Source organism: Python bivittatus, unplaced genomic scaffold (assembly GCF_059951505.1).
Source record: "Python bivittatus isolate LINGU-HERP-01145 unplaced genomic scaffold, Pbiv_v1 ctg000700_np1212, whole genome shotgun sequence".
In the NCBI taxonomy this organism is placed as follows: Eukaryota; Metazoa; Chordata; class Lepidosauria; order Squamata; family Pythonidae; genus Python; species Python bivittatus.
The window spans coordinates 5,999,672-6,023,631 of record NW_028277098.1 but is presented as its reverse complement, the minus strand read 5'-3'; the positions used below and the strand labels follow the sequence as shown (position 1 = coordinate 6,023,631).

Below are 23,960 nucleotides of genomic sequence, written 5' to 3'. Positions count from 1 at the left end.
AGTTTCACCATGATTTAGCTCAATACATAATTAAAGACAGTAGCTCCCAAATTCAGTTCAGCAAGTTACTGGAAAACTATTATTTCATTTTTCTCATTAGGAATACCAAAGGGGAAAAATATTTGGAAAAAATGTATTAAGGAAATTAGATAAAAAGCTTCTGAATACATTAAATACCAAAGCCAACGATTCCCAATTTATGATCCAGGACAACTGCAGTCTTGAAGGATATTGGAAGCAGTCACTGGTGCATACATCAAAATATTTATTTTTTTTCCTTTTTTTAATGGCAAACATCTCAGGAGATCATCAAATCTTCCAAGATGTTCACCTCCTACCTAAAACATTTCAATATTTCAGTTGGAAACAAAGTTGCCCAAGACCTGGTGATTTCCCAAGGTGTTGGCCATTTTATTCTTAATTAGTTTTAATTTAATATTTGAATTTTTGAATCTGAGATGGTGAAGTTGCAGCATAATAGGCATTAAGAAGAGGTAAAAAAAAAAGCAGCCAGGCAGAGGGAAAAATGTAAAAGTTGTGCTTTAACTGCCACCCCTGCCTCCAATAAATTTTGGGGATGGGAAAGGGACAGTGAATAGACAAAATTGCCTCATCTGTGATCTGTTGCAAATGCTACAATGACAAACCCTTCATAAATTTTGCAAGCGTTCACCAATAAAGACTGCAAAGAGCAACTAGAAGTCAAGGCAAGTTAACTACATCATCACTAATCATTGCTGATATAATCAAAACATGCAAATTAATTCCTTATCTGATGCTGCATTGCTAACATGGTCCTTAGAGACAAAAATGATGCCCAGCTGTGACACAACTCTCCAGCAATTGACAATGGCCCAATAAAACATTTGCCAGTTCCTTGTTGCTTCTCTTAATCATTCACTGCAATGTTCACTTAAGAAAGAAAAGCAACTGAGTGTTCATTTCTGTTCAGTAACTGATATCAGTTACCTCAAGGACATGAAAATCATCTAATCATCAGATAATCTACAACCTTCTCATGTTAAATCCAAAGCAACAAATTTGCTCTCTCTTACAAAATCAAAAGAATTAAAAGACTGAGAAGATCAAACACTATGTATCACAGTCTTCCATTATATTCTTTCTTTCTTGGAATAAAATGGATACCTTCATTTACTTATTTACCTCAAAGCAGAAGTCTCGTCCAATTATGCTGCTATGAAGTGGCATGACAAAGACTTTCTCATCAGTCCCAAGATCTAATGTCTCAATAGGACCTCCTGGACTCAGCAAGGATTCATGGGAAAATGACTGTTTCAGCTTTGGTAAGCCACGGGACCTGTACAAAGACAGTAGGAGCTGGAGATAAGACACCAGGAAAAAAGGAGGTGGTTTAATAAAATTAAATTTTAAAAGCATCTTCTAAGGTTTGCCTCATTCCAAATATTGGTTGGGAAAATAAAAACCTCTAACAAACGACAGTCAAGATTTAGCAAATTCAGAAACCTAAAACAATTTTGCTTGTTAGTATTTTGTATTCTGGATTATTGGTTAATGGTTCAAATGTTTCCTACCTGTTTCACAGAATCCAAAATCCTGCTAGTAATTTCCAAAGGATGTATATATTTTATCCTCTACAAATGAAAATGTTACATTTGTAGAGTTGTACAATTTCTCTTCCTTCCCCTCCCTATCCAGTAGTTTCCTTTAAAAACAATGCAAAGGCTGCTCTGGAAATGAAAAATGTATGAGATTAACTTAGTTATCTGTCAAGGGGCTTAGAGTACACACATATTTTTGTGTATTTCATCTTCACAACAATCCCAAAAGGCAGGGTTGGCTGAAAGATAATAGGGTCAAAGTAATTCAATAAGTCAACCAAACATCTGAACCAGCTTCCAAGCACAACATTATCTGTTATGCCCACTATTAATATTCCCTTTCCCAAAAATACAAATGGGATAGAAGCACTTTTGACAGATCTATTACTCTTATACTAAAATGTTACAAAATCTATGAGTTTTGTTTGCAAATAATACGAGAAGACAGATAATCTTATTAATCCTATTCAGGCATTATATTAATTTGGCATGCTCCACTTGGGAGCATTCCTGATCAGCCCTCTTCCTACCTAAGGGACTTCAATTACACTGGTTTCCTGGAGACAACCAAAGAGAAAAATCTTTGCACAGCACTTGAGCTCTGAATCACATCTAAGAGGCCACCCTAAAAAAATTGAAGGTTGGGCTGACACAAAAACAAAACAGGATTTCATTTCATTTACATTTAACTGAGGAGAATTAAATATAATCAATACAGTTAATATTATTTTTTTCAGTCATGTATTTAACAATCTTCACTTCTGTCACATTATGAATTTTATGAATTTGGTAACAACTTTTGGAAAGATCCAGTTTGGTATAGTGGTTAAGGCACCAGGCTAGAAACTGGGAGACTGTGAGTTCTAGTTTCTCCTTAGGCACAAAACTAGTTGGGTGACCTTGGGCCAATCAATCTCTTTCAGCCCCAGGACGGAGGCATGGCAAACCGGTTCCAAAATATTGCCAAGAAAACTGCAGGGACTGGTCCACGTAGTTGCCAGGAGTCAATGCTGACTTGAAAGCACCAAAACAACAACAACAAAAGACACAATTTTTTGAGATCCCTGGGAGCCATATCCAAGCTTTCCAGGCTTTGGGCTATGCTCCTTTTTCTTAAGATAGCACAGGTAGTCCTTGACCAAGATCATTCAGTCAACAACTGTTCCAAGTTACAATGGCATTGAATAAATGGTGGTTATGACCAGCCTCGGAGTTTGGTTGTCTCAGAGCTCCTGCGGTCACATGATCACGATCTGGGTGCTTGGCAACTGGTTCACACTTATGACTGGGTTGCAGCACCCCGCAATCGTATGATCACCGTTTGCAGCCTTCCCTGCCGGCTTCCCCAGAAAGTCAATGGGGAAGCCGGCAGGGAAGGTTGCAAGTCCCTGGGGTAAATCTCCCCATCCATGCACCTTCCCCTAGCCCCTTTGCGCTCAGGCTATGCCAGCCACTCACGCACCCTACCTGCATCCCCTACCCAACCCTTGCCACGCCTCCCTTGCACCCTCCCCGCATCTCAACACACCTCCCTCGCACCTCCCGACCCGTGCCACACTTCCCTCACACCTCCTCACACCCTTCCTGACCAACGCTGAACCCCTGCGCACCTTCCTTGACCTGTGCCTCTTGCACACCCCCAGCGCCCTCATGCACTCTCCCAGACCCACACTGCAACTCTCATGCACCCTCTCTGACCCTCCCAGCACCTCCCGTGCACCCCCCTTGCACCCCTGCGCCTCTCACGAACCCTCACCGACTCGTGCACCCCCACGCATACCACAACCCACACAGCACCTCTTGTGCACCCCCATGCATCCTCATTGACCTTCCATCACAGGTATAGAGAATGAAAAGGTTAATTCAGTGTTTTTCAAATTTGGCAACTTTAAGATGTGTGGACTTTAACTGTAGGATGAAGTCCACACATCTTAAAGTTGCCAAGTTTAAAAAACACTAGTTTAATTAGTACAGCAGATCTCTTTTATGACAAAGCATTTAATATTATTCCAAAACCCATTTCGGTGTATTAGCAGCAATTCTAAAACAAATGAGTAATTAAGGGAAAGTTTTCTTTAAATTATTTTAAGGGAGAGAATATAGGTTACAGGAACTAAAAATGTTTTATATAATATGTGGGAGAGCCAATGGCTGGTTGGGGAATTAAAAGGATAAGATAAGTAGCTTATTTATTTATTTATTTATTTATTTGACTTGATATACTGCCAGCTATCAAGGTTAGTTGACCATTTACAATCAAAAGATAACATTGTAAACCACATCATAAAAATTATGGGAAATAATTTAATCCTGAAATTTTGGAGGTAGTCTTTATTTAGCGACCACAATCGGGACCAGCAAATCTGTTGCTAAGTGATGCAGTCGCTAAGTGGAAAATCATGTGACTGTGACTGTGCTTATGATTTTACTTTTGCTTTCCTTTTTCCCTACTCCCCTGCCCTTTGGAACGCTTACCCCAGTGCTGGGATAATTAGCAAGAACAGAATTAATGTTTGTATTTACATTCATTGGAGAGGAAGGATTACAAGAGAGTAAGCAGGCACATAATGGGAAATACACATTGAAAGGAATGTGCTAGCACTGGCTGTTTGCCTAGTGTGCTTGCAGTTCCTAGCCCTGAGTGCGCTAGGCAAACAATTGACACTAGTGCATTCCTTCCAATGTTGCCTAAAGAGATTGCTTGTTTAGGCAATCTCTCTGCTCTGCAGGGCAGGGGGGGGGGGAACGGTCAACTACAGGACCACATATACTGACTGTAATGGCAAACATGTGACTGAGAGAAAGACGCTGTGAAGGTTGTAAAAGCATGCCTTGGTTGCAAAGTTATTTTTTCAGCACCATTGTAACTTCAAACGGTCGCTGCATGAGGCAGTTGATAAGTGGGGTCTACCTGTATTCAGAGTAGATAATACTGGATTAGATAGATAGTTCTGGTTATAAAGGAAGTAGTGATGCGCATAGTTCACGTGTGAGCAGAGCATTTCTATGTATTAAAGCAGCCACCTGCTTTTTCAGGCTTGTGGGTGAACATAAAAAAGGATGTGGATACTTTAATGAACTGATTCATTAGGTCCAAAGCATTCTTCTAAATCATGGGCACACTGCTATTATTAAGTAGCTTCCTATGAAGAAAGTCTTACAAATTACCACATTTGTACTTATGCAAAAGAATATTCAAAAGCCTCCAAGATCCTAACTGTATATTCTGATTCATAGTAAATGTTTGAAAAGCAGAGGCAAAGCTACTCCTCCCTACAGAGTAGACTTCACAGAGAGAACTCCGTATAACACCAATGAAGTATGGCCACATTAATATACATTTGAGCAGTGGCTGGATGGGCACCTTCAGGCAAGCTCATAGAAGCTACTCTGGTTTTTTAACAGAAGAACTTGTAGATATTTGCAGTTAAATCAAATAGAATTTTTTCCCTAATGATATTGTTGTTGCAAGAGAGAAGCAAAGTATAAACTATGTTACTGTTTAAAAATGGAGACCCCAGATACTGGGTCTCATTTTTGTATACTCCCCCTGCAGAAACTGAAAGTCTTTAAGGAAAAAAAGATCTCTCCATTTCTGATCGTTAACAATCCAACAAATCAAAACGCTTTTTGACACAATCTGATGGCCATTTCTTAAAATTATTTCTAACTGCACTGTATTTAACTTTATGAAAAATGTACTCATGAAATTTTCTGACATCATATTTAAAAAGAAGCAGTTTTTTCTTCATTTCTCATTCATTCTCGAGGTGAAATTGTTTTCAGAAATTAATTCTCTAAAGTTTGGATTAGGAGGAGTCTGGTAGCACCTTTTCTGACTAACCAATTTTAGGCTATAAAAGAGAGGGAAAGATAGGTTAACCTATCTTCACCTTCCTTCCACCCCACCTTTCCCCTCACCTCACCCCAATTTAAATCCTACATCAGTCTAGCCACTCTATGCATCTGATGAAGGGAGCTGCAGCTCGTGAAACTGATTAGTCAGACGGGTGCTACCAGACATCTCCACCATAGACTACCACAGCTCTTCTCCTACAATGTCTAAGGTTTGGATTTGTGACATAATTGCTGCAGATTTTAACATGCAATGGCTCTTAGTGAAAATTACATTTTCTTCTACTGAGATTCCACCCATTCCAACTTTTAAATTTAATTTTCGATTGAGTAATTAGTTTTTGCAGAAAAGAGACAGAGAGCAGGAAACCTTTTGCAACCACTCTCCTTCCCTGCCAGAGTTACCATTTTTGTTTTCTGGTACTACTCCTGTGCCTTTGAAGAGAAGGCCAAATAAGACCACTGCCTGCTTAATTTTTCAAGCTCTCAGAAGGCATATGAATAGGACTAGTTAAAAAGGAAACATCACTATCCTGAACGTTTTAATGTTAAAACACTGTTAGCCAATTTGTGTTTAAGAAAAAGCAACTAGAAGAGATTGTTTTGTTTTATTTTTCTCTCAGATCAACAATCCCAATTTAAAGCTCCTGAAGAGACAAAATGTTAAATGTTTTCAATTTATAGATGAGCACAGAAGAGATAACAACAATGAAACACCTTTGAAAAGAAGTGACAAAAAGGGTTCAATGCAATGTGAAAACCTGTGCAAGTATTTTTCATAAAACCTGTTTCATTCAAATTGCTGCTAGTACTAGTGCAAACCTAAAATTTTTGTCCTGAATTGTCACCAATATGAACAAGCAAAGCATATCTTACATATGTGTGTGGAACAAGCAATCTAAAAAAAACTTATTTTGAATCTGCAGCCTAAGCACTGCTCCAACAGCCCTTTTTGAAAACCTCTGGAACTCCAAAAAATAAAGAAGTAAAGGCCAGGAATAGACATCTTTTCCAACACTCTCTTTACCCCAAGGGAACATCCCAAAGAAAAGGCAAATCATCATAAGCATAACTTTTTAGCACAACTTGCACTGCTAAATCCTTGCAGACAAATAACCAGCACACCTACATGAAACAATTGTTCAGCCACCTGACTGTGCATCCCCAAATCATAGCGGTGCCATGTGTCCTGATACCCACACACCTCCTTCTCTTTGGCTACATTGCAGAAGAGGGATTCCTCAGGGTAAAGGCTGCAATGCCCAAATCCAGTGGCAGGCACGTGGTCAGTGCTCCTGCTTCAGAGCTCCACAGAGGTACTTCCAAGAAGAGCCAGGGCAAACAATTGGCAGGAGCAAAGCCACTCTCCTTACCCAAGCTCTGCTGCCTTATCGCTCACCCTCTGCCTCCTGTCCCTCAGGTGACACAAACAAGGTTGCTGGTATGTGCCCAGCTCACTCAGCCCTGGGTCTGTTGCCATGGTGCTGCATCTATAAGGAGATTAGAGGTGGAAGACAGCAGGGAGAAGCAGCGGCGGCGGCGGCAGAGCTCAGGGAGCACTCTTGGCAAATACCGCAAAGGTGACCTTTCAAAGGAGAAGGAGGAGCCCCCTCCTTGTCCTTCAAGACAGTACCCAGACACAAGATCTGAGCAATAGAAACTGAGTAAGGGTTTCTTGAGAAGAGCACAACAAAAAGCTTTATTCCTCTTGCCTCACACATGATCTTTCCCCCATGGAGGGCCTGTTATTACATCCTGCCAAGCAGGCTGTATCCTCCACTGACATCTGTTTAGCTTCCTATGCAGACATCAAGAATTCAAAAGGAGCAGGTCCCTAAAAATGAATGGGTCCATGTGGTCAAAACTCAGATGGAATCCTGGAAATGGAAATATGAGAGAGAGACAGAGACAGAGAGAATATATACACATATACACGCACGCTATATGAATCTTCTGCATTTTAAATTTGTATTTCCTCCTGTTATCAGATAAAGTCTGCTTCAAGTTTCTCTTCTGAATTAGCCACAACACACATTTCTCTCCACTTCAAATACATCCCAGAGGCAGTTTACGATGGCATGGAAAGTACCACATGACAATGTAATACAGAGTGCTCTATGTATAGTTTTCACTAACAGATGCATTGTGTGTGCTGGCAAGCTGCATTGCAAAATTCAAAAAATACAGCCATTTATTACATTTATACCTCACCTTCCCTCTAAACGCTCAAGGTAGTTCACGTGGATGTTGCCCTTCATTTTGTCCTTACAGGAACAACTCTGAGGTCAGCTGGACTGAGAGAAATGGCTGGAACAAAGTCATCCAGTGAGTACCAAGGCAGAGTGGGAACTTGAACCTGGGTCTCCCAGTTCAATTCTTCAACCCCCATGACACTCTACTGATAGATAAATTGGTTGCCCTTCCAACAGCTGTCTGTAAGGGGAAATTCTGGGGTATCCCTTTGAACGAAGACTTTGCCCCTGTAAGGAAGGAGTTCCTGAAACGTTTGTTATATTACTATTATAAAGCTAATAACTCCCCATCTAGTCAGATTTCCAGGCCACTTGGATCCATTTTATTTACAATTTCTATTATCTGATCTGTGTGATTTTATTTCTCTGAATGTGGCTAAGCTTCATTGTGCTGTTTGTAAAGTAGGCCATATTTTGATCTGTTTTATAATCATTCCGTTTCACTACGGTTTTTATTTGCTTCTTTGTTTTTGCATTGGTCAACAATTATAATAAAGTTCACTAACACTACTAACAGTAGTTTTGCGTACACAATTAAAAAGTGAATCAATGCTGTTTCTCATCACATTCTGCATGTGAGCCGAGGGATGTTCAGTAATGAACAGTGGTTCCAGGGGCAGGATTGCTCGTTAGAAAGTCTGTCTGCAGCCTGAAACCAACTTCCAATTCTTTTTTCTATATTGGTCTCACTCTCCTATGCAATACATTAACGAGGTACAATTTTCTTAAATATTGTTAAATCCCATCATAGAAAAGCAGTGGTAAATACTGCTAGTCCATAAACAGTATACGTTCATAAAACAGCATTTAAATGAAAATAACTGTTGATCTAGAAAAATAATCTGATTGTGTTGCAGAACAGAAATCTCATCTGACATCCCAGTGCTACAATTAAGAAGGCAATTGGCCCAAATCCTCTGGCTTTGAGCATGGAGATAATAACCCAGAGGTGTTCTAATGACCAGCAGTGGTGGTAGATTAAAAGAGCTTTTCCTCCATTAGAAAGGAAATTATTGGAAAAATGAGAGCTGTTTAGTGTATCTGCAAAGATGGCAGTTAATCACAGGAAGCACAATTGTTGTAAAGAGGAACGTCACACGGATCAGCAGGGTGGCAGAAAGACAACTGGGTGTGTGTGCTATGGTATATGTTTTGGTTTCTTTCCTAGAGCTTCATTGGCCTCCCAAATATTTACTTCATTTCCACTTAAACTGGATGATTAACTTTCTTCTCAACAGCTCAAGATGCAGCATAGATCTATGAAAACCTTTTAGCATAAGATGAAAAAGGAGACATAACATGTAACTATGCTATTTTCCTCTGCAGTAGTTAATGACCAGGGCTTCTTTATTTCCTATCAGAATCCTTGCACCATCAAGATACTGAGGTATTTTATATTAGGTATGTAAAATCTGAGACCCTAGGGCCACACATGACCCACAAAAGCTTGGGTGAAGTTCATAGTACCCTTCTAAAAGATGCCACTAAATTTGAAATGTTAATGTGACAGAAGAAGGAAATTAAATAAATAAGCAATAATCATATCAGCTCTATTAAATTAAATGTTTATTAAATGAAGATTAAATCACATTTTATTCTGGCCCAGTCCCACTTACTTTTTGGAGAATGGTTATTGGCTCACCATTCAAAGGTTAAGAGTGACTCCTAATTTGAAAAGTCACAGACTCCTGCCTTAAATAATAGCATTCAGTAAGTCATAGTTAGCTCTCTGTGAACTTTCTGTGAAACATCCATATTTAGATTCTTTTTATAGCTTGAAACACTTCCATAATGGTTGTTCAGATTAAAAAGCAGTGTTTTAAGCTTGAAAATGATTCAAATTCAAAATGTTTTACCCATCCTTACTTGCCATTACATATACAGCTGACAAATTACACAGCTAACCCTCTAGCTCTCTAGTTTTCCTTCCAGTAGATCATTAGTGGCCACTTATGTGATTTCTTAAGGTGAACTGCCATTGCCTATGTCAAGAACTTTCCTGTCCTTTTTGTTCAACATCAGGATCAAACAGCATCATGCAACTGCATATTTACTGAATGAACAACTGCCCTGATAATGTAGATGCAAGGTGCTGTTATAAGCAGAAGCCACTATCCACTTAACAACTGGGCACTTTGCCTTGTGCTGGCTATAGCAACTCTTCCATTACTACCCAAAATTAAGAAACTGTCCCTTCCTCTGTTTATTGTAGGGTGACCAAGAATTTCACTAACCTTCTACTATAGCTGGCATTATTGTTCTTTCTCATTCTCATTTTGGTTCAGACAACACACAATAGGAAAGTTACCATCCCTTTCTACCATCCAACCTGACAACCAGCAACAGCTTTCAAGAAGAGGGTGGAGAAGAGTTGAAAATCAAATTGCTCTCTGCATATGAAGCACATGTGCTGCTTTTGACTTATTTAAAGTCCAGAGCCTAAATTGCAGGTTTCAGTTATGATTTCTATCAGGCAGAGTGGTATAGTGTTAAAACAATTCCAAAGGATTGCAAACCTCATGGAAGCAAACTTAAGGCTGGTACTAACACAATACCAACACCACCCATAATCTGATTAACTTACCATATGAACAAATCAAGGAAGGTTAATTATAGGTAGCATTCGTTTACCAAAATGAGATCAGAGTCTTCATAGACTTAATATATCTAATTTAAAATGCCACACACCATTCCCTAAATTGTCCTTACTAGTGAAGTCTTGCACTCTCAAACCTTATTCCACTTGACATATCCCAGCAAACAGGAAGTAAGCCATATCAAGGTTCTTATCTCAGCTTGGTTCATGGACTCACTGAACAGCCTTGGGCAACTTTCTCTCTCAGCCTAGGCTTACTCAACAACAAAAAGAGAATAGATAAATTATAGGAGCCAATTTTGCAAGTCAGGATTATAATAATCAGAGACTGCACTACCTTTGGTACTTAAATGTGTGCAATATATTAGTGAGAAAGTTGCCATCATAGAATGTGATAGAAAACCAAAATTACCATTCTTTCACAGAGTTCTTCGTCCGTTTGCAATCATTAACAGTATCTGCTACTGTTCTTGGTCCCTTTTTTTAAATCTTGAAAAGGCTCCTTCACTGCATGATTCCAGGTAACGTGGGATCCTACAGAACTACTTAACATAGTTTACAATGGGATGAAATGACTGAGGGCAAACAAAAAAATCTCTTGCTACATTACTTTTGATAGAGGGAAATAAGACATCCTCAGTCTTCAGGTGGATAAGCTGAGACACCCTACTGGTGTTACACTGGAGGTTACATTGTTTGTTAGCACTGTACAGCAGGCTTATCAACTCATTCCAACAGAGCAGAATATTAGGACCACTTGGGCACACAATATTCACATAAATATTATACATTGATTATGAAGCAGCAATGAGGCAAATCTGCTAGCAGACTGTTACTCTTTCAGGTCAAACAGAAGCAAATCAACCCACCCCATTATTGGTGCCTTCTATAAATTAGGGTTAGAAGCCAAGCAAGAAAGAACAATATAAAAAGAAAACCTGCTGTATGACTTTGTTAAGCTGATCTGCCAGGATTCTTCATACTGCAAGATGACATTTTAAAAGAAAGGACCCACCTAGAGTAGACAGCACTGGCATGAGCACAGCGGTACCGTTTCACCAAGAACCCCAAAGCCATGGCTATTTGATACTGCAAAGCCCAGGAGATGCCATTCTCTGGCAGCTTGGAGAGGATCCTCTGACAATCTGCAGCTGTCTGATAATACCATAAAATGACTTTTACTAAATCAGGACGATTCTCACATGGCAATAAATCCCAAGACGGTAAAACCTCTCCCAGCTGTCCGCTGAACTTTAACTGCAACCATTGACATATGCAATCTATCTCAGCCATCATTCTGCTCCCTGCTCCCCCATTATAAGCAAAACTAAAGGGAAGGATTCCCAGGCTAGTAAGAAAAATGATCAATCCTTTACATTACCAGATTGGTAGAATCACCTTCCCATATACTCAATATTATTATAGAAACTTGGTGATTGTTCTTTTTTAAAAATATTTTTCATGTGTGAAACTCAGGGTTATTTTAACTTTCTTAGCCACCTGCATAAAGAGCAAAACAAAGAAAGCAACAGACAAGAATCATAAGGGAAAAACATGTGCCCAATTCAATATAATTTCCGTGCAATTCAGAAAAATCCTTCACAGAGTAGGAGACCAAAATATGTCTGAAGTACAAGCTGAAGCATGTCAGGCAGAATCAGAAATGAGATCGTACTGGAAGGATAATTTGTTTTAGACTCTGCTGAGGGAGACTGGGAATGGCAGGGGGATTTCTAAGACATTAGAACCTGCATTGGAAAGTGCTCGTGATACACAAATAGCTGGGAACAGCTGTTCATGGCAAGTCAAAAACAAAAACAAAGCTTGCAAAAAGGAACGAACACTTGTTACATCAAGCAGAATTATACACATTTAGGGACCTGATTCCTAATGATCCAGGCATCTCAAGGTTTTCTACAGATTTCGGCTAAAATGTTTTTTAATTTGGCTGTAGTCTTCCTCTGTGTTTCTGCACTATAAATCTGCTGAAGTACAAATGCATACAGCTATTTTACATATGAAAATTATCCTATAAAAATCATACCTCTCCTTATAACTGAAGTGGGCCTGATTCTGTGAGGGAAATAGAGACCCAGTTATTTTTCTTTTCATAGTAAATCGAAGATGAAAAAGCTTATATTCAGTTAAATTTAGTTTCTCTGACTGGTAAACACAGTAAGTCCACTGCTGGGTCAAAAAAAAAAGTAAAGCAAGGCAATTAATTAATCCGATTTTAGACCACCCATCTCTCTTTCCCACACACCCACACAAAGTTAAACACTGTGGATCAGTGTTTCTCAACCTTAGCAACTTAAAGATGTGTGGACTTCAACTCCCAGAATTCCCCAGCCAGCATGGCTGGCTGGGGAATTCTGGGAGTTGAAGTCCACACATCTTAAAGTTGCCAAGGTTGAGAAACTGTGCTGTAGGTTAATAGAAAAAGATGCATTTTCAAAGCCTTCTTAAAAGCTAAGGTGGACAGCCGCCCCCATACTGTACTGCAAAATCAGTTCCACAGACGTGACATAATCACACAGAAAGGTCAGTCTCAGGACCCTCCCCAGATGCTATTAGTGGGCAGAGGGAATCCTGCAAGGAAATCCTGCAAATAAAGGTCACTTCTATTGGGTAGAGACTGCCCCAGGAAATGGTGCAGTGCAAGTTGAAATTGTATTTTAATGGCTACAGTCTGACTATAAACAAATTTAGTCAGAAAATTAAGAAAGGGTTTAAAGTATTTGGACTGTGTGCAATAAAAACAAATTCAAGGTAAAAGCTTCTCTTAAATCCATTAAGAACTGTATTTTGTGATTTCATTCTTAATTTCCAGTTAAGGCACGCAGGAAGGAAAAAAGAAAAGGGGACTTTTTTTTTTTTTTTTTTAAAGACTAGCACACTGGCAGTAAGATCATTTTAATTTGTGTGATCTACTTAAAACTGGCAGATGAGTGCCAAAATCACTCTAGGGTCTGAAGGCCCTCTGAAATAAAATTGTTTTAGGCAAGCAGCAGACAGAATATAGAATACAGGCTAATCCCAAGGAAGTGACAAGTGATAAACTAAGGGCTATTACTGAGAAGGCTGGCCTCCTGGTCCAAGTCCCCTTAATCTCCTGTGGGAGTCAGAACACAGAGTGGGCCTCCCTTGATGTTTGAATTGATGGGCAAAACCAACCTTGGCAAGACATTCCCTTCTGGTGCCTTGCCATCCATCCATATGCGTTACAGACAGACAGACAGACAGACAGACACACATATATCTATATTTCACACAATCTATAGAAAAGTATTTCCCCAAGGTACACATGATATTGATAAATGTCCATCAATATTGTTCTAAAGGGGCATTATTTTGCAGGTACCTACCGCACAGTTTTTGAGCAGCTGGAAATTTCAAGTGAATGTATAAGGTTCAGTAAGATCTGGAAGAGGGGGCTAACTCCAGGTCCTGACCACTTGAGATTGTTACTATCATGGGTGGTAGATCTTCTCCACTGCTGTCTTCCCTTCTCTGGATGACTGTATCCCCTGAGATCAGAATGGCCTCATCCTGTTGTTTTCAGAAGCCCATTAAGACCTGGCTCTTTGAGGAATGATTTCAGTCTGTTCCCAGTGAACAAAGGTTGTATATTGTATGGTGCTGAGTATAATCGTGTCTTATTTTGTTGTTTACTACCATATTTTTCTTTTTAAATATTTTTACCATATCTGAAATTATAAACTGTTCAGAATCATTTTTGACTGGAGCTTCAATAATCAGACACCCCCCCTCCCAAACAGTCATAGTCTTTAAGCATTCTAGCTTATACCAAGAGAGAAACTAGGGAAATACACACACTCAAACACATATGCATACTTTCTCTTGGATTAAGCAGCATTATGCAAAGCACAAAAGAGTACTGAGAAATAGTAAGCCAAAGAAATTAACACTAGGTAAGAAAAATAACTGAAAATGTTACATTAGCTACTGACCAGTAGGAGGCATTACATGACTGGTTTTGCCCTTACTGGGAAACTCTGGGCGTAGGTATCCTCCATACTAGTAGATATCTTAAGCTATATAAGTCCCCCTTCACCCTGTTTAAGAAAAAGTGATCTTGAGGGCTCTAGCATGAGTCCCAGACCAATAAAATAATAAAAACTCTTTAGTATGAGAAAATATAGAAAAAAAGGCATATCTGCATAGCTTTTATGACTGAAAATATAACTAGATCTAGTTTACACCAAGAAGCTGGTGTACTTTTTTTTTTTTAAACCATTGCTAGATAAAAACTTCATGCTTCAGAAATCTCTCCATTAATCCCCAAGGTGAATGGAGTTTTGTGGCCAATGTGTACCAATGTTATAATTCCTTATAATTCCATTTCCCTTCCACAAAAACTTGAGATGGCTCTGTGTCTTGAATACACAGCCTGAAAAAATGATGGCTGTAACTAGTGTTTCTTGCTTTGCTTGCATCCTATGCCACAATTCTTCCAAAATATTCATCAGGCACAGGACAGCAATCTTTACACCCAGGGAGCAAATGATTACTATTTTTGCAGGAGTTAGGACCCCTCTTTGCTCATTTCTGGTTCTATTTCTGCTTCTCTTTGCCAATTTTTCTTTAGAATGAGAGTAAGTGCTGGGATAAATTTATTTTGTTACAAATAACACTTTTGAAGGATCAAAAAATTCTACTCTTGACTTGGGGATGTGCAGCAACATCAGTGTTTGAAGACAGTAATTGTACTGTATTGTTCTCCAGGAGAACTAAGCCTCTGAGAAATCACCACAAAAGTATGGCTTTCATCGGGTTAAGACAATATAAAACATAACAGATAAAAACCAGAAATGTTTCAAAAACGTAAAAATGACAAGCTATTTTTAACATTAGAATGGAGACTTAAAGGCTACCAGCGGTATATGCATTAACATTATACATACAATCATTAAGCTAAAACAAGACATTTCAGGAAGAAATGGGTGCACCCTACATCAGAACTCTAGCACTAATGACTTCCATCAATGCTGCCAATGCTATCACATTACTCACATCTATGAGCTAAACCCTTCATTTTAGCTGTTAGGGAAAAAAACTCAGTTCACTCAACCACCAGCTGTTAGAATGTAATAAAGTAGAATTAAGGAGCCAAAATGTCTCTACAGTGAAGCATTTGTAACAATGCTAAACAATTTACAAATGGAAGTCAGGATCCTTTTTTACTCTGAAGTCAATATATTTGTCCTAGAACTTCTTGGATCACAGTCTGGTTTTTCAATTACTGCAAAAACAACATTTCTCTGTTATTCTACATCTCCTATTTTATCATAATCCTCCCTTTGCAAACCCATTAATGCAAAACTGGATGATTAATTTTGGAATAATTATTGAAAATTGCCCAGTTTTCAAGCTAAAGTAGCCATGTTTTTAAACAACTACAGTATTTGTATAATGTTAATAAATTCTCTGTCAAGTTGAACTCAACTACTGGAAATCACCATATTGTTTTCTTGTCAACAACATGGAGTGATTTGCCACTGCCTTTTCCTAGGATTTGTTCACTTCTCAGTTTAGCCTGGTACCTCATAATGGTCTTCCACCTAAGTAGTAATCAGATCCAACCCTGTTTAGCTTTTCAAGGCTAGTCAAGATTGGCTAAGGGCTGCTAGCTAGCTGGGCTATGCAATATTACCCATGAAATAGCGGGCTTTTCTACCTGAGAAGAGATTAAGAGAAGCCACTGGTCTTCTAGGTTTGGTTTCCTACCCTAGCTGATGGTTATAAAGACCACAATAAACCATTCATAAAACATTCCTGATACATACATATCTGGGAAAGACGACAATATTAATTTATCTTTAAAAGAAGCTTTAACTACTCAAGGTTCACCATCAAAGGCACTATTGTCCAGGAGACAACTAGTAAATTATTTAGCATTTTGTAGCTCTTTGTACAAGTACAACACTTAACTTGTTCCAGTAAAAGCCATTATTATGGCCCTGTAAAGACTTTTGTGAAATAGAATGCACTTCATCAGAGGGAAGCTTATGCTATGATAAAAAATTAAACCTTTAAGGTGCCACAAAACTCTTTATTGCATGTGAAGTAAAAGACCAGTACATTGCCCTTTGGGAAACTATTCAGCTAAGCTGACCCACCCACTAGCTTGCAACAGACTGCAATGGGTCAGTGGGTGAGACATACCATTTGAACCAGTGGCAAAGGGTTCACTGGTTTTAGATTGTAAACTGTAACCTAAGTTGAATATTTCTGATAGAAAAATAGGTCAGTTTAGTTTGAATGAAACTTTTTAGTGGTTTCATATGCATTAATACAGATTAATATACCTCACCGAATGCTTGGAAGAGAAAATTAGTAACCCTTTTGCCCTCCACGCAGAGTCTTACCTGTCATCAGTAGCCCGATGACGAAAGCTGGTATTCCTATCCAGCTTAGATTGGCTCTTTGTTCTTTTGATTGAGCCTCTAAGCCGTCTACTAAAGAAGCCCTAAAAAAAGACACAAGAAATAAAATTATGCAAACTATTACTACTATCAGTATTTTTCAGTAGCTTCTCTTTAAAACTGGCTTTGGTAATGGTCGGTTTATGCAACCCAAAATATAATAAAATTTACCCAAATATAATTAAGACAAACAGTAATTGTGATAATAGAACTTATCTTTGTCCCAGGTAGGAATTCAAACAAATCACTAACAGAGGAAGAAAGTGGGTTATATCTTAAAACTCTCTAGGAATATTAGAGAAACAGGTTTATGTCAGCAATAAAACATCACTGCAGAATAAAATATGCCTTTAAATTGAATAACAGTACAATTTGTTTAGAATTGCCAAACAAGGCCAGGAAGTGAAAAGGGAATGTTTTATGTGATGTTAACTGGAAGTCTGTTGGAATGGGAAGCAACATGGTGAACTAGATTTGACACTTGCTCTAATTTAATAATTAAATTTAAGGGAATTAATATCCCATCAAATCTTAGCATAGATGACTCTGAGATAATGAAGAAAATATGGGGTAAGCTATCTCTCATTGTCAGCATCTTCAATCTTTTCTTTCTCAGTCCTTATAACAGACCTATCCTTGAACCAAAAGAACTTTGAAAAAATGTGTTTAACCTCTGGGTTAAAGTTTTAATTAGTAAAGATCGTTGCCTCATTAAACTCTAGGACAATTATTGCTTAGCATTTCAAAGAAAGGTTAACATCCTACTATAGCCCCAATCTTATATATTGCAGGTAAAGTGAAAAACATGTGTCTAAAGTGTGGTTCTACAGGTTATCAGGCCAAACTACATGACAGAATCTTCCATTAAAAAAAAAATCTCTGCACAATGAAGGCTAAAAAGTATAGCAAATAACCTTTCTATCTGGACATAGGTAGAACATAAAACATAAAATGTGGCATTATTTACCTGGGAAGATAATTATTTGCAAGCTACAGTTCCTCCCACCCAAATGTGCTATGTCCATTTGTCCATTCTATTTACTTTCTTTCTGGAATACATATGGTCTCATTTACTTCTGCAAAGCACCTAAGTGTGAATTGCTGGTCTAAAATAAAGCATATAAACACAACCAGCACCAAACTCTTCCTCATCAAATTTGTCACTGAAAACATGGGAGACACACTTGTTGCTCTGTGCCACAGCTTTTAAATCATATGATATCAAAACATTTCTAGTATGTTAACACATGCGCAAATATGCATATATAATCACAGCCAAGCAATAAAACACAGGAAGGCAGAAGTTTAAAAATCCTGGATAAAATAATTTTCCTTGAGAAAAATAGAAGGGCTCATAATCAGATGCTATTTATATTCTACATCCACAAACATATTGTGCCATGTTAGTAGTCCTGCCAGCTTTATAGGCTCAGCAGAGATATTTAAATAAAATTGTATTCATAGTTCATGAGGAAAGATCAGTTCAGCAAGGAAATCTAATTTAATCATTTGTTGATTACAGGTAACATTCTATTTATTGACTCTGCATGTTTCAATAATTCTAAAACCTGATTTCAAGAGATGACTATTAGTAACAGAAAATTCACTTCTGTTTTTTTCATAAAAATAAAGTACTGCTTTGATGATCTAGAGATGCCTTCAGGTGTATTTTCATTTCATTTTGTATTGAATAATTGTATTGCTTGAAACATACAGTATTACAGTATTTTTTCAGTATCATTCAAGTGGAAAATTAAGAAATTAGGTAAAAGGAATTTCAACTGTCACACAAATTTAGCACTTAAAAGGGAATACAATTAAGCCAGATTTGGATAATTTGTACCTGAACTGAAGTGATATTTTAGTAAAAATAATTAATGAGAGAATAAAGAAGAAATGATTGAGCAAACAATGGGAAGGAAAGGGGACAACAGAGGCAAGATCTGTAAAAATAAAGTCCCAGTGCCATTAAGATGCCTATCTACAGTTGTCCATGGCACTGAAAACCAACCTAGTTAAAGAATTATTTGAGGAGACGTTTTGAAAAATGCCTTACATAGACAAGTAATCAATATACCCTATAGGCTTTTATTGGAGTTACTGTAAAAACATAACTATAATAATTGATTGCAGAGATGATTCAGAAAAGGCATCCTTAAACACAATCCTTAATGGAGTGCAAGATCAACTTGAAAGATACATAATTGAGTCAATTGGAAATGTTGAATGTGCAGATAAGTGAAAAATTGCCAAGAAAACCCAACAAAATAATTCTTCTCAAAACTTACAACACTAGCAAAAAAGGAGTCGAAAGATAGGCTAAAGGAGGCTGGGGGATTGCAGGGAAGAGGAATGATACATCTCCTTCTCTCCTGAAGAAAAATGTAGTGGTCAGAGGGTTGAGGTAGTTCAGGATAAACTGATAAATTAAATTAACAAGTCGTTGGGTTAGGATGGTTTCCATTCAGTTGTTTTTAAATATGAAGATGCTACTATTCTAGCAAGAATATATAACTTGTTCCTAAAACTAAGTACTAGAGGCATGAAAAAAATCCCAAAACCTTAATGTAACACTGATTTTTCAAAACTATTTATGACACGACAGCACATTTGCACTGGAAAAAACCCTGTAATTTAAGGGTTGAATGATTAAGTGAAAACTCAAGTCTTACTGAAAAAAAATTAGCATGGCTTCTGAAGGGCAAGTCTTGCTTTACTATACATTTAGCATTTTCTGAAAATGTCAACGAAGCACATGCACTGACTGATCTGATAGACCTTGCGTATTCAGATTTTCACTGTATTGTCTGTTTCTTCTTCTTCTTCTTTTTTTTACAAAGTCAGATGCTAAAAGTACCTGATTAAATTCTCAAGGATTGGTAATGAGAAGTACAAATGGACAATTCTCAGAATAAAAGAAAGACAGAAAAAGACCCCTAAGCATCTGAATGAGACTATTTCTTTTTAACTTATTCACAAATGATCTGAGTTTTGAGATAATGAAGAAGCTAATTCTGATTTATTCAACCTAATGAATACCAAAATGGAGCAAAGATCTCCAAAAAGATTTTTCTAAGCTAAATGACTGAACAAAATGACAACTACCCACTTTAAATTTAATAACAGGCTATTGGTAAAAAAAAAAAAAAAGCTAGGGTCTTGAGCAAACAATATATATTATGGCGAATGTGGTGGATTGTTCAATAAATAATCAACAATATGAAATGGCAAAAACTCTTCCTAGGAATAAAATGACCAGTATCATGAAGATTGTATACTAATACTTGTAAAGGGTGATGCTGATGAGGCTTTCTGCTCTGGCCAGAAAAATACAGGACTGAGTAAAGATTTATTATTGTGTCTGGTATAAAGTTTGACAATACTCATCTGTAGCACAGCCTCACTTGGAATGCTGAATACAGTTTTTATTATTCTTCATATAAAAAGATATTGTAAGTCTGGAAAAAGAGCCTAAAAGGACAAGTAAAATGTAGTACCTTCTCTACAAGCTGTTTCCTTTTTTTTTTGTTTTGCTATCCTATGAGACCTATGTTTCGTATTAACTGATTTAACATTATTGTATTACCATAATTTTTAAACCATGATTTGCCAACTGCTATGATAGATTTTAAGGGGAATGGTATATGCATAGTTTTAGTAAATAAAAATAAATAATCTCTACATAATTAAAAAGAGAGACAACTGCATTATCTTCCATATTTTCCCTCTCAAAGGGGCAGCTATAACTCATACAGTCTTTAAAATTGTTTTAATTTTAATTTAGGTATGTTTGCTTATAACTTTGTAATATAAAATGTGATATATAGCTATGACAATAAACAACATATGCACAATTCTTCTCCACAAGCTATTTTACATTTCTTATGGAAAACAATCCATGAGAAATGGGTCACCATCCTAGGTTATCAACTATTCCTAAAGCAATTCAAAAAATACTTCAGAAATTGTCAGGCACAACTACTCAGAGAAGCTGAACATTTTCCTCCCCTTGTATTATAGCTCTATGCCACCCCCACTGGGTAACTGGCCTACACACGCCAATAGGTGGCAGTAAATAGCACAATACACAACACACAATAACAGGTGTTTTTCACATGATCTCTGTAGTCAAAATATTATTTGTTATTGTTGTAAAGATAACGGGATGAATCCTTTCCCATGAGAAAGAAAATCCTGACAGAAATATATAGATTTCATTTACAGTCCAAGTATTAAACTTGATTGCCATTGGATGTACAATGGACATTTTAATAGTACATGAAACAGATTCTACCACTGAGTCTGAACAGAAAGAAGTTCAGCTTTCACATGGGAGGCTTACAGATCTACCAGCTGTTGTCTCAATTTGGGCCAAAGTAAATAGTCTTCTATGTGGAGCATATAAGATGTTAAAGAAAATATCTAAGGACAGACCAGGGAGGAGGAGTGATTGTGCTATAAAAGAGATGGGAGACTTTGGTGCTATCATTTTGGATATCTAGATCCCAAATCCTCTGCTTTAGTTCAGCCAAGTCCCAAAGTAGATAGTGCTGACAAGACAAGACTCTAATATGCCAAACTGTCATTAATTTGTCTTCTTAGGTTAGAAGAGACCATATCCAGCAAGATGAAATGAACTAAGGAAGTTCCGCAGCAGACTTGCTTCAGCCAGAATCTAAGATGACAAAGTCTTAATCAGGCCCCAAGGGAAATGCAGCCTAATTCTAGCAATGTTAAGGCACTGGAAGTTGAATAAGAAACTCATAATAAGATTTTCAAAAATTTTGACTGGATTGCTTCTAAACTAGGAGACTCCTTATAATTACCTGAGTGTCATATAGCATCAAACACAGAACTTTGGCTTGGAACATCTTCAGAAGTAGTTTTCCAATGTTTTGCTTGCAAAGTGTGTCCTGATGAATCTTTATTTGTGTATATAATAAATGAGCAATGTACCAAATGAAAGTACACTACAATATTTGTTTGGGCTGTCAATTTTTTTATTTGGGCTGTCAGTTTTTCTATTAATGCCATGTGCAATATTCTCTCACTCCAATTCCAAAGTATATGATTTGCCCAAGTTTCCAACTTTTTGCAATCTTCATGTGCACAGCTGCTAATATGAAATGGACAAAGACCTTGAATCATTCAGTCTATCAAAGTTGAATAGTGGTGATAATGTTGTAGTTCTTTGGCCTATTACTTCAAAGGTTTCATTCACTTCTTGGTTCCAAAATTGCTGCCTTTAAATCAGTGTGGTTGCATATATAAATATGAACCTCTTTTGGTGTGCAGTTCCTCCAACATGGGGTTATGGCAAATTATAATTAGTTACATTTCACCAAAATATTCTTTCATATTTGCAGATTTGGATTGATAAAAGATGAAATGACACCTTCTGCCTGGCTGAATTTGAAATTTGTATGTCTATATCTGTTTCACATGCTGCTTCTATATTGACTACTGTTCCACATAGAGCTTAAATGATCCTTTATAAATATGTATACTTCGCTTTTGGCTTCCCCTGAAGAAGAACTACAAAGATCCTCAAAGAGAACCTCAAGGAGAACTCTATGTGAAGTTTTATCCTGACTGATCTGTATTACCTCCTTTATCTTAAGCCATATACTTGGCTATCCCTATAGCTAGTCATTCAATTGTGGATCTGAAGGAGATTTCTTTCATAAAGCACATTTCTCAATGCCAATTTTTCTCACTGACTAAAGTGTAATATTTGGATCAATAAAGAAATGATCTATTGATGGCAGTAATATACAAGTAGGGGAAACTGTATTTTTATCCATTGATGCCAAACTTGTACAATAGCTCTCCCCCACAAAAGGTTGCAAACAGGGCTGTATTATGACTATTGTGGGCCCTAGGCACTTTTGCTTTCATGGCCCCTCCCTCCATAAAAATAACAGTATTAAACATATTTTATATGATTTTCATTATTTTCTCCATATTTTTACAGAGAAATAGGGAATAGTAACTATTACATGTACTTTGTAATAACCAGTTGTTGCCAATTAATGATGTCTGTTGCATATCATCAAACTTACTACATTTTAGTATTCATGCTACACCTATAGGTTACTAATAATATCAATTTAATGTTCAAATTGTTTTGTATTTGCCTGTTTTGTTATTAAAAAACATGAAAACAAATATTTATTCAAAGGCATGAAAATAAATACCTTTTACTTCATTTTTATTCTTTCTGATTTTTTTTTTTTAAACACCTTTTCCTGGGCCCTAGGCAGTAGATTTACTTTGCCTTAATGGATAATTGGTCCTGGTTGCAAATATTTAATTTTGGTCTGATGGGGAAAAAAAAAAGAATCGCTCAGGAAGAAGGAAGCAAGCTCCTTGTTATTCACAAAACCCGTGAATTCCTTTTCATGATAACTGTTTGGCCTGGAGTGCTGTGCACCACAGGGATTCCCGAATCCCAACCTGAATATCTATATGACATTTTTTATTTTATGAATCTTTTTATGAATACGCTCTTCTGTTGACTTTTACCACTTTAAAAATGTTCTTTTCATAAGATATGAACAAATCCTTCTTAATTTTTGCTACCTGTATAAAACAGCAGCAGTTGAAACAGAAATAGTCATTTAGGGAGTACTATCATTTTTATTGTTGCTATATGGCCAACAAGTGATGCCTTTAACTTTTCCCAATTTCTTATAAGCTTGTTAATGTTTTTAATTAAAGGATCATAACTACTTACTCATATATTATTCAGATCTTTGGTGAAATAGTATCTCTAAACACTTAAGACTATAGTGCCTAAGGGTGCAACAAGCTGTAAATTTTTCTGAGTATTTAAAAAGCAAAACTCTTCTTTTGCTGGTTTTAAACATAAACGTGCGACTGCTAGAAGGTATCTTTAGCTAACGAAAGTAACTTTAAGGTAACTTTAGCTAAGGTTGGACAGCTTTCTAATGGGTTAGACAAAATATTATTAAAACAAAATATTATCTGCAAAATACTGTATTCCTGGTTATGTACCTGAATCCCTTTTATGCGCCAGCTTCATGTCTCAATTAGCCAATAGCTCTAAACTAGCCAACTGCAATAGCAAATAGTAAGATGGGACACTATGCCATGTACCCCTAAACAGATTTCATCTATTAAATCATGGAACTTAGCAGAGAAGCCAACATGCTGAATAAATTGTAATGTTTTACATTTTTGTTTCATCTGTCTAAATTTGGGTTAAATC

At 37.2% G+C, this 23,960-nt stretch overlaps 1 protein-coding gene across 2 annotated transcripts in view; it reads right to left on the bottom strand.

Annotated features, from left to right (window-relative positions):
* The window catches only part of RASAL2 (RAS protein activator like 2), a 237,091-nt gene that overhangs the window by 50,618 nt on the left and 162,513 nt on the right, over positions 1 to 23,960 (bottom strand). For both annotated transcript variants that reach the window (XM_088154086.1, XM_088154087.1), the window contains exons 5-6: positions 16,673 to 16,773; positions 1,165 to 1,318 (exon numbers count right to left, since the gene is read on the bottom strand). In XM_088154086.1, the coding sequence (XP_088010212.1) occupies positions 1,165 to 1,318; positions 16,673 to 16,773 (255 nt within the window). The remainder of the gene's footprint in view (positions 1 to 1,164; positions 1,319 to 16,672; positions 16,774 to 23,960) is intronic.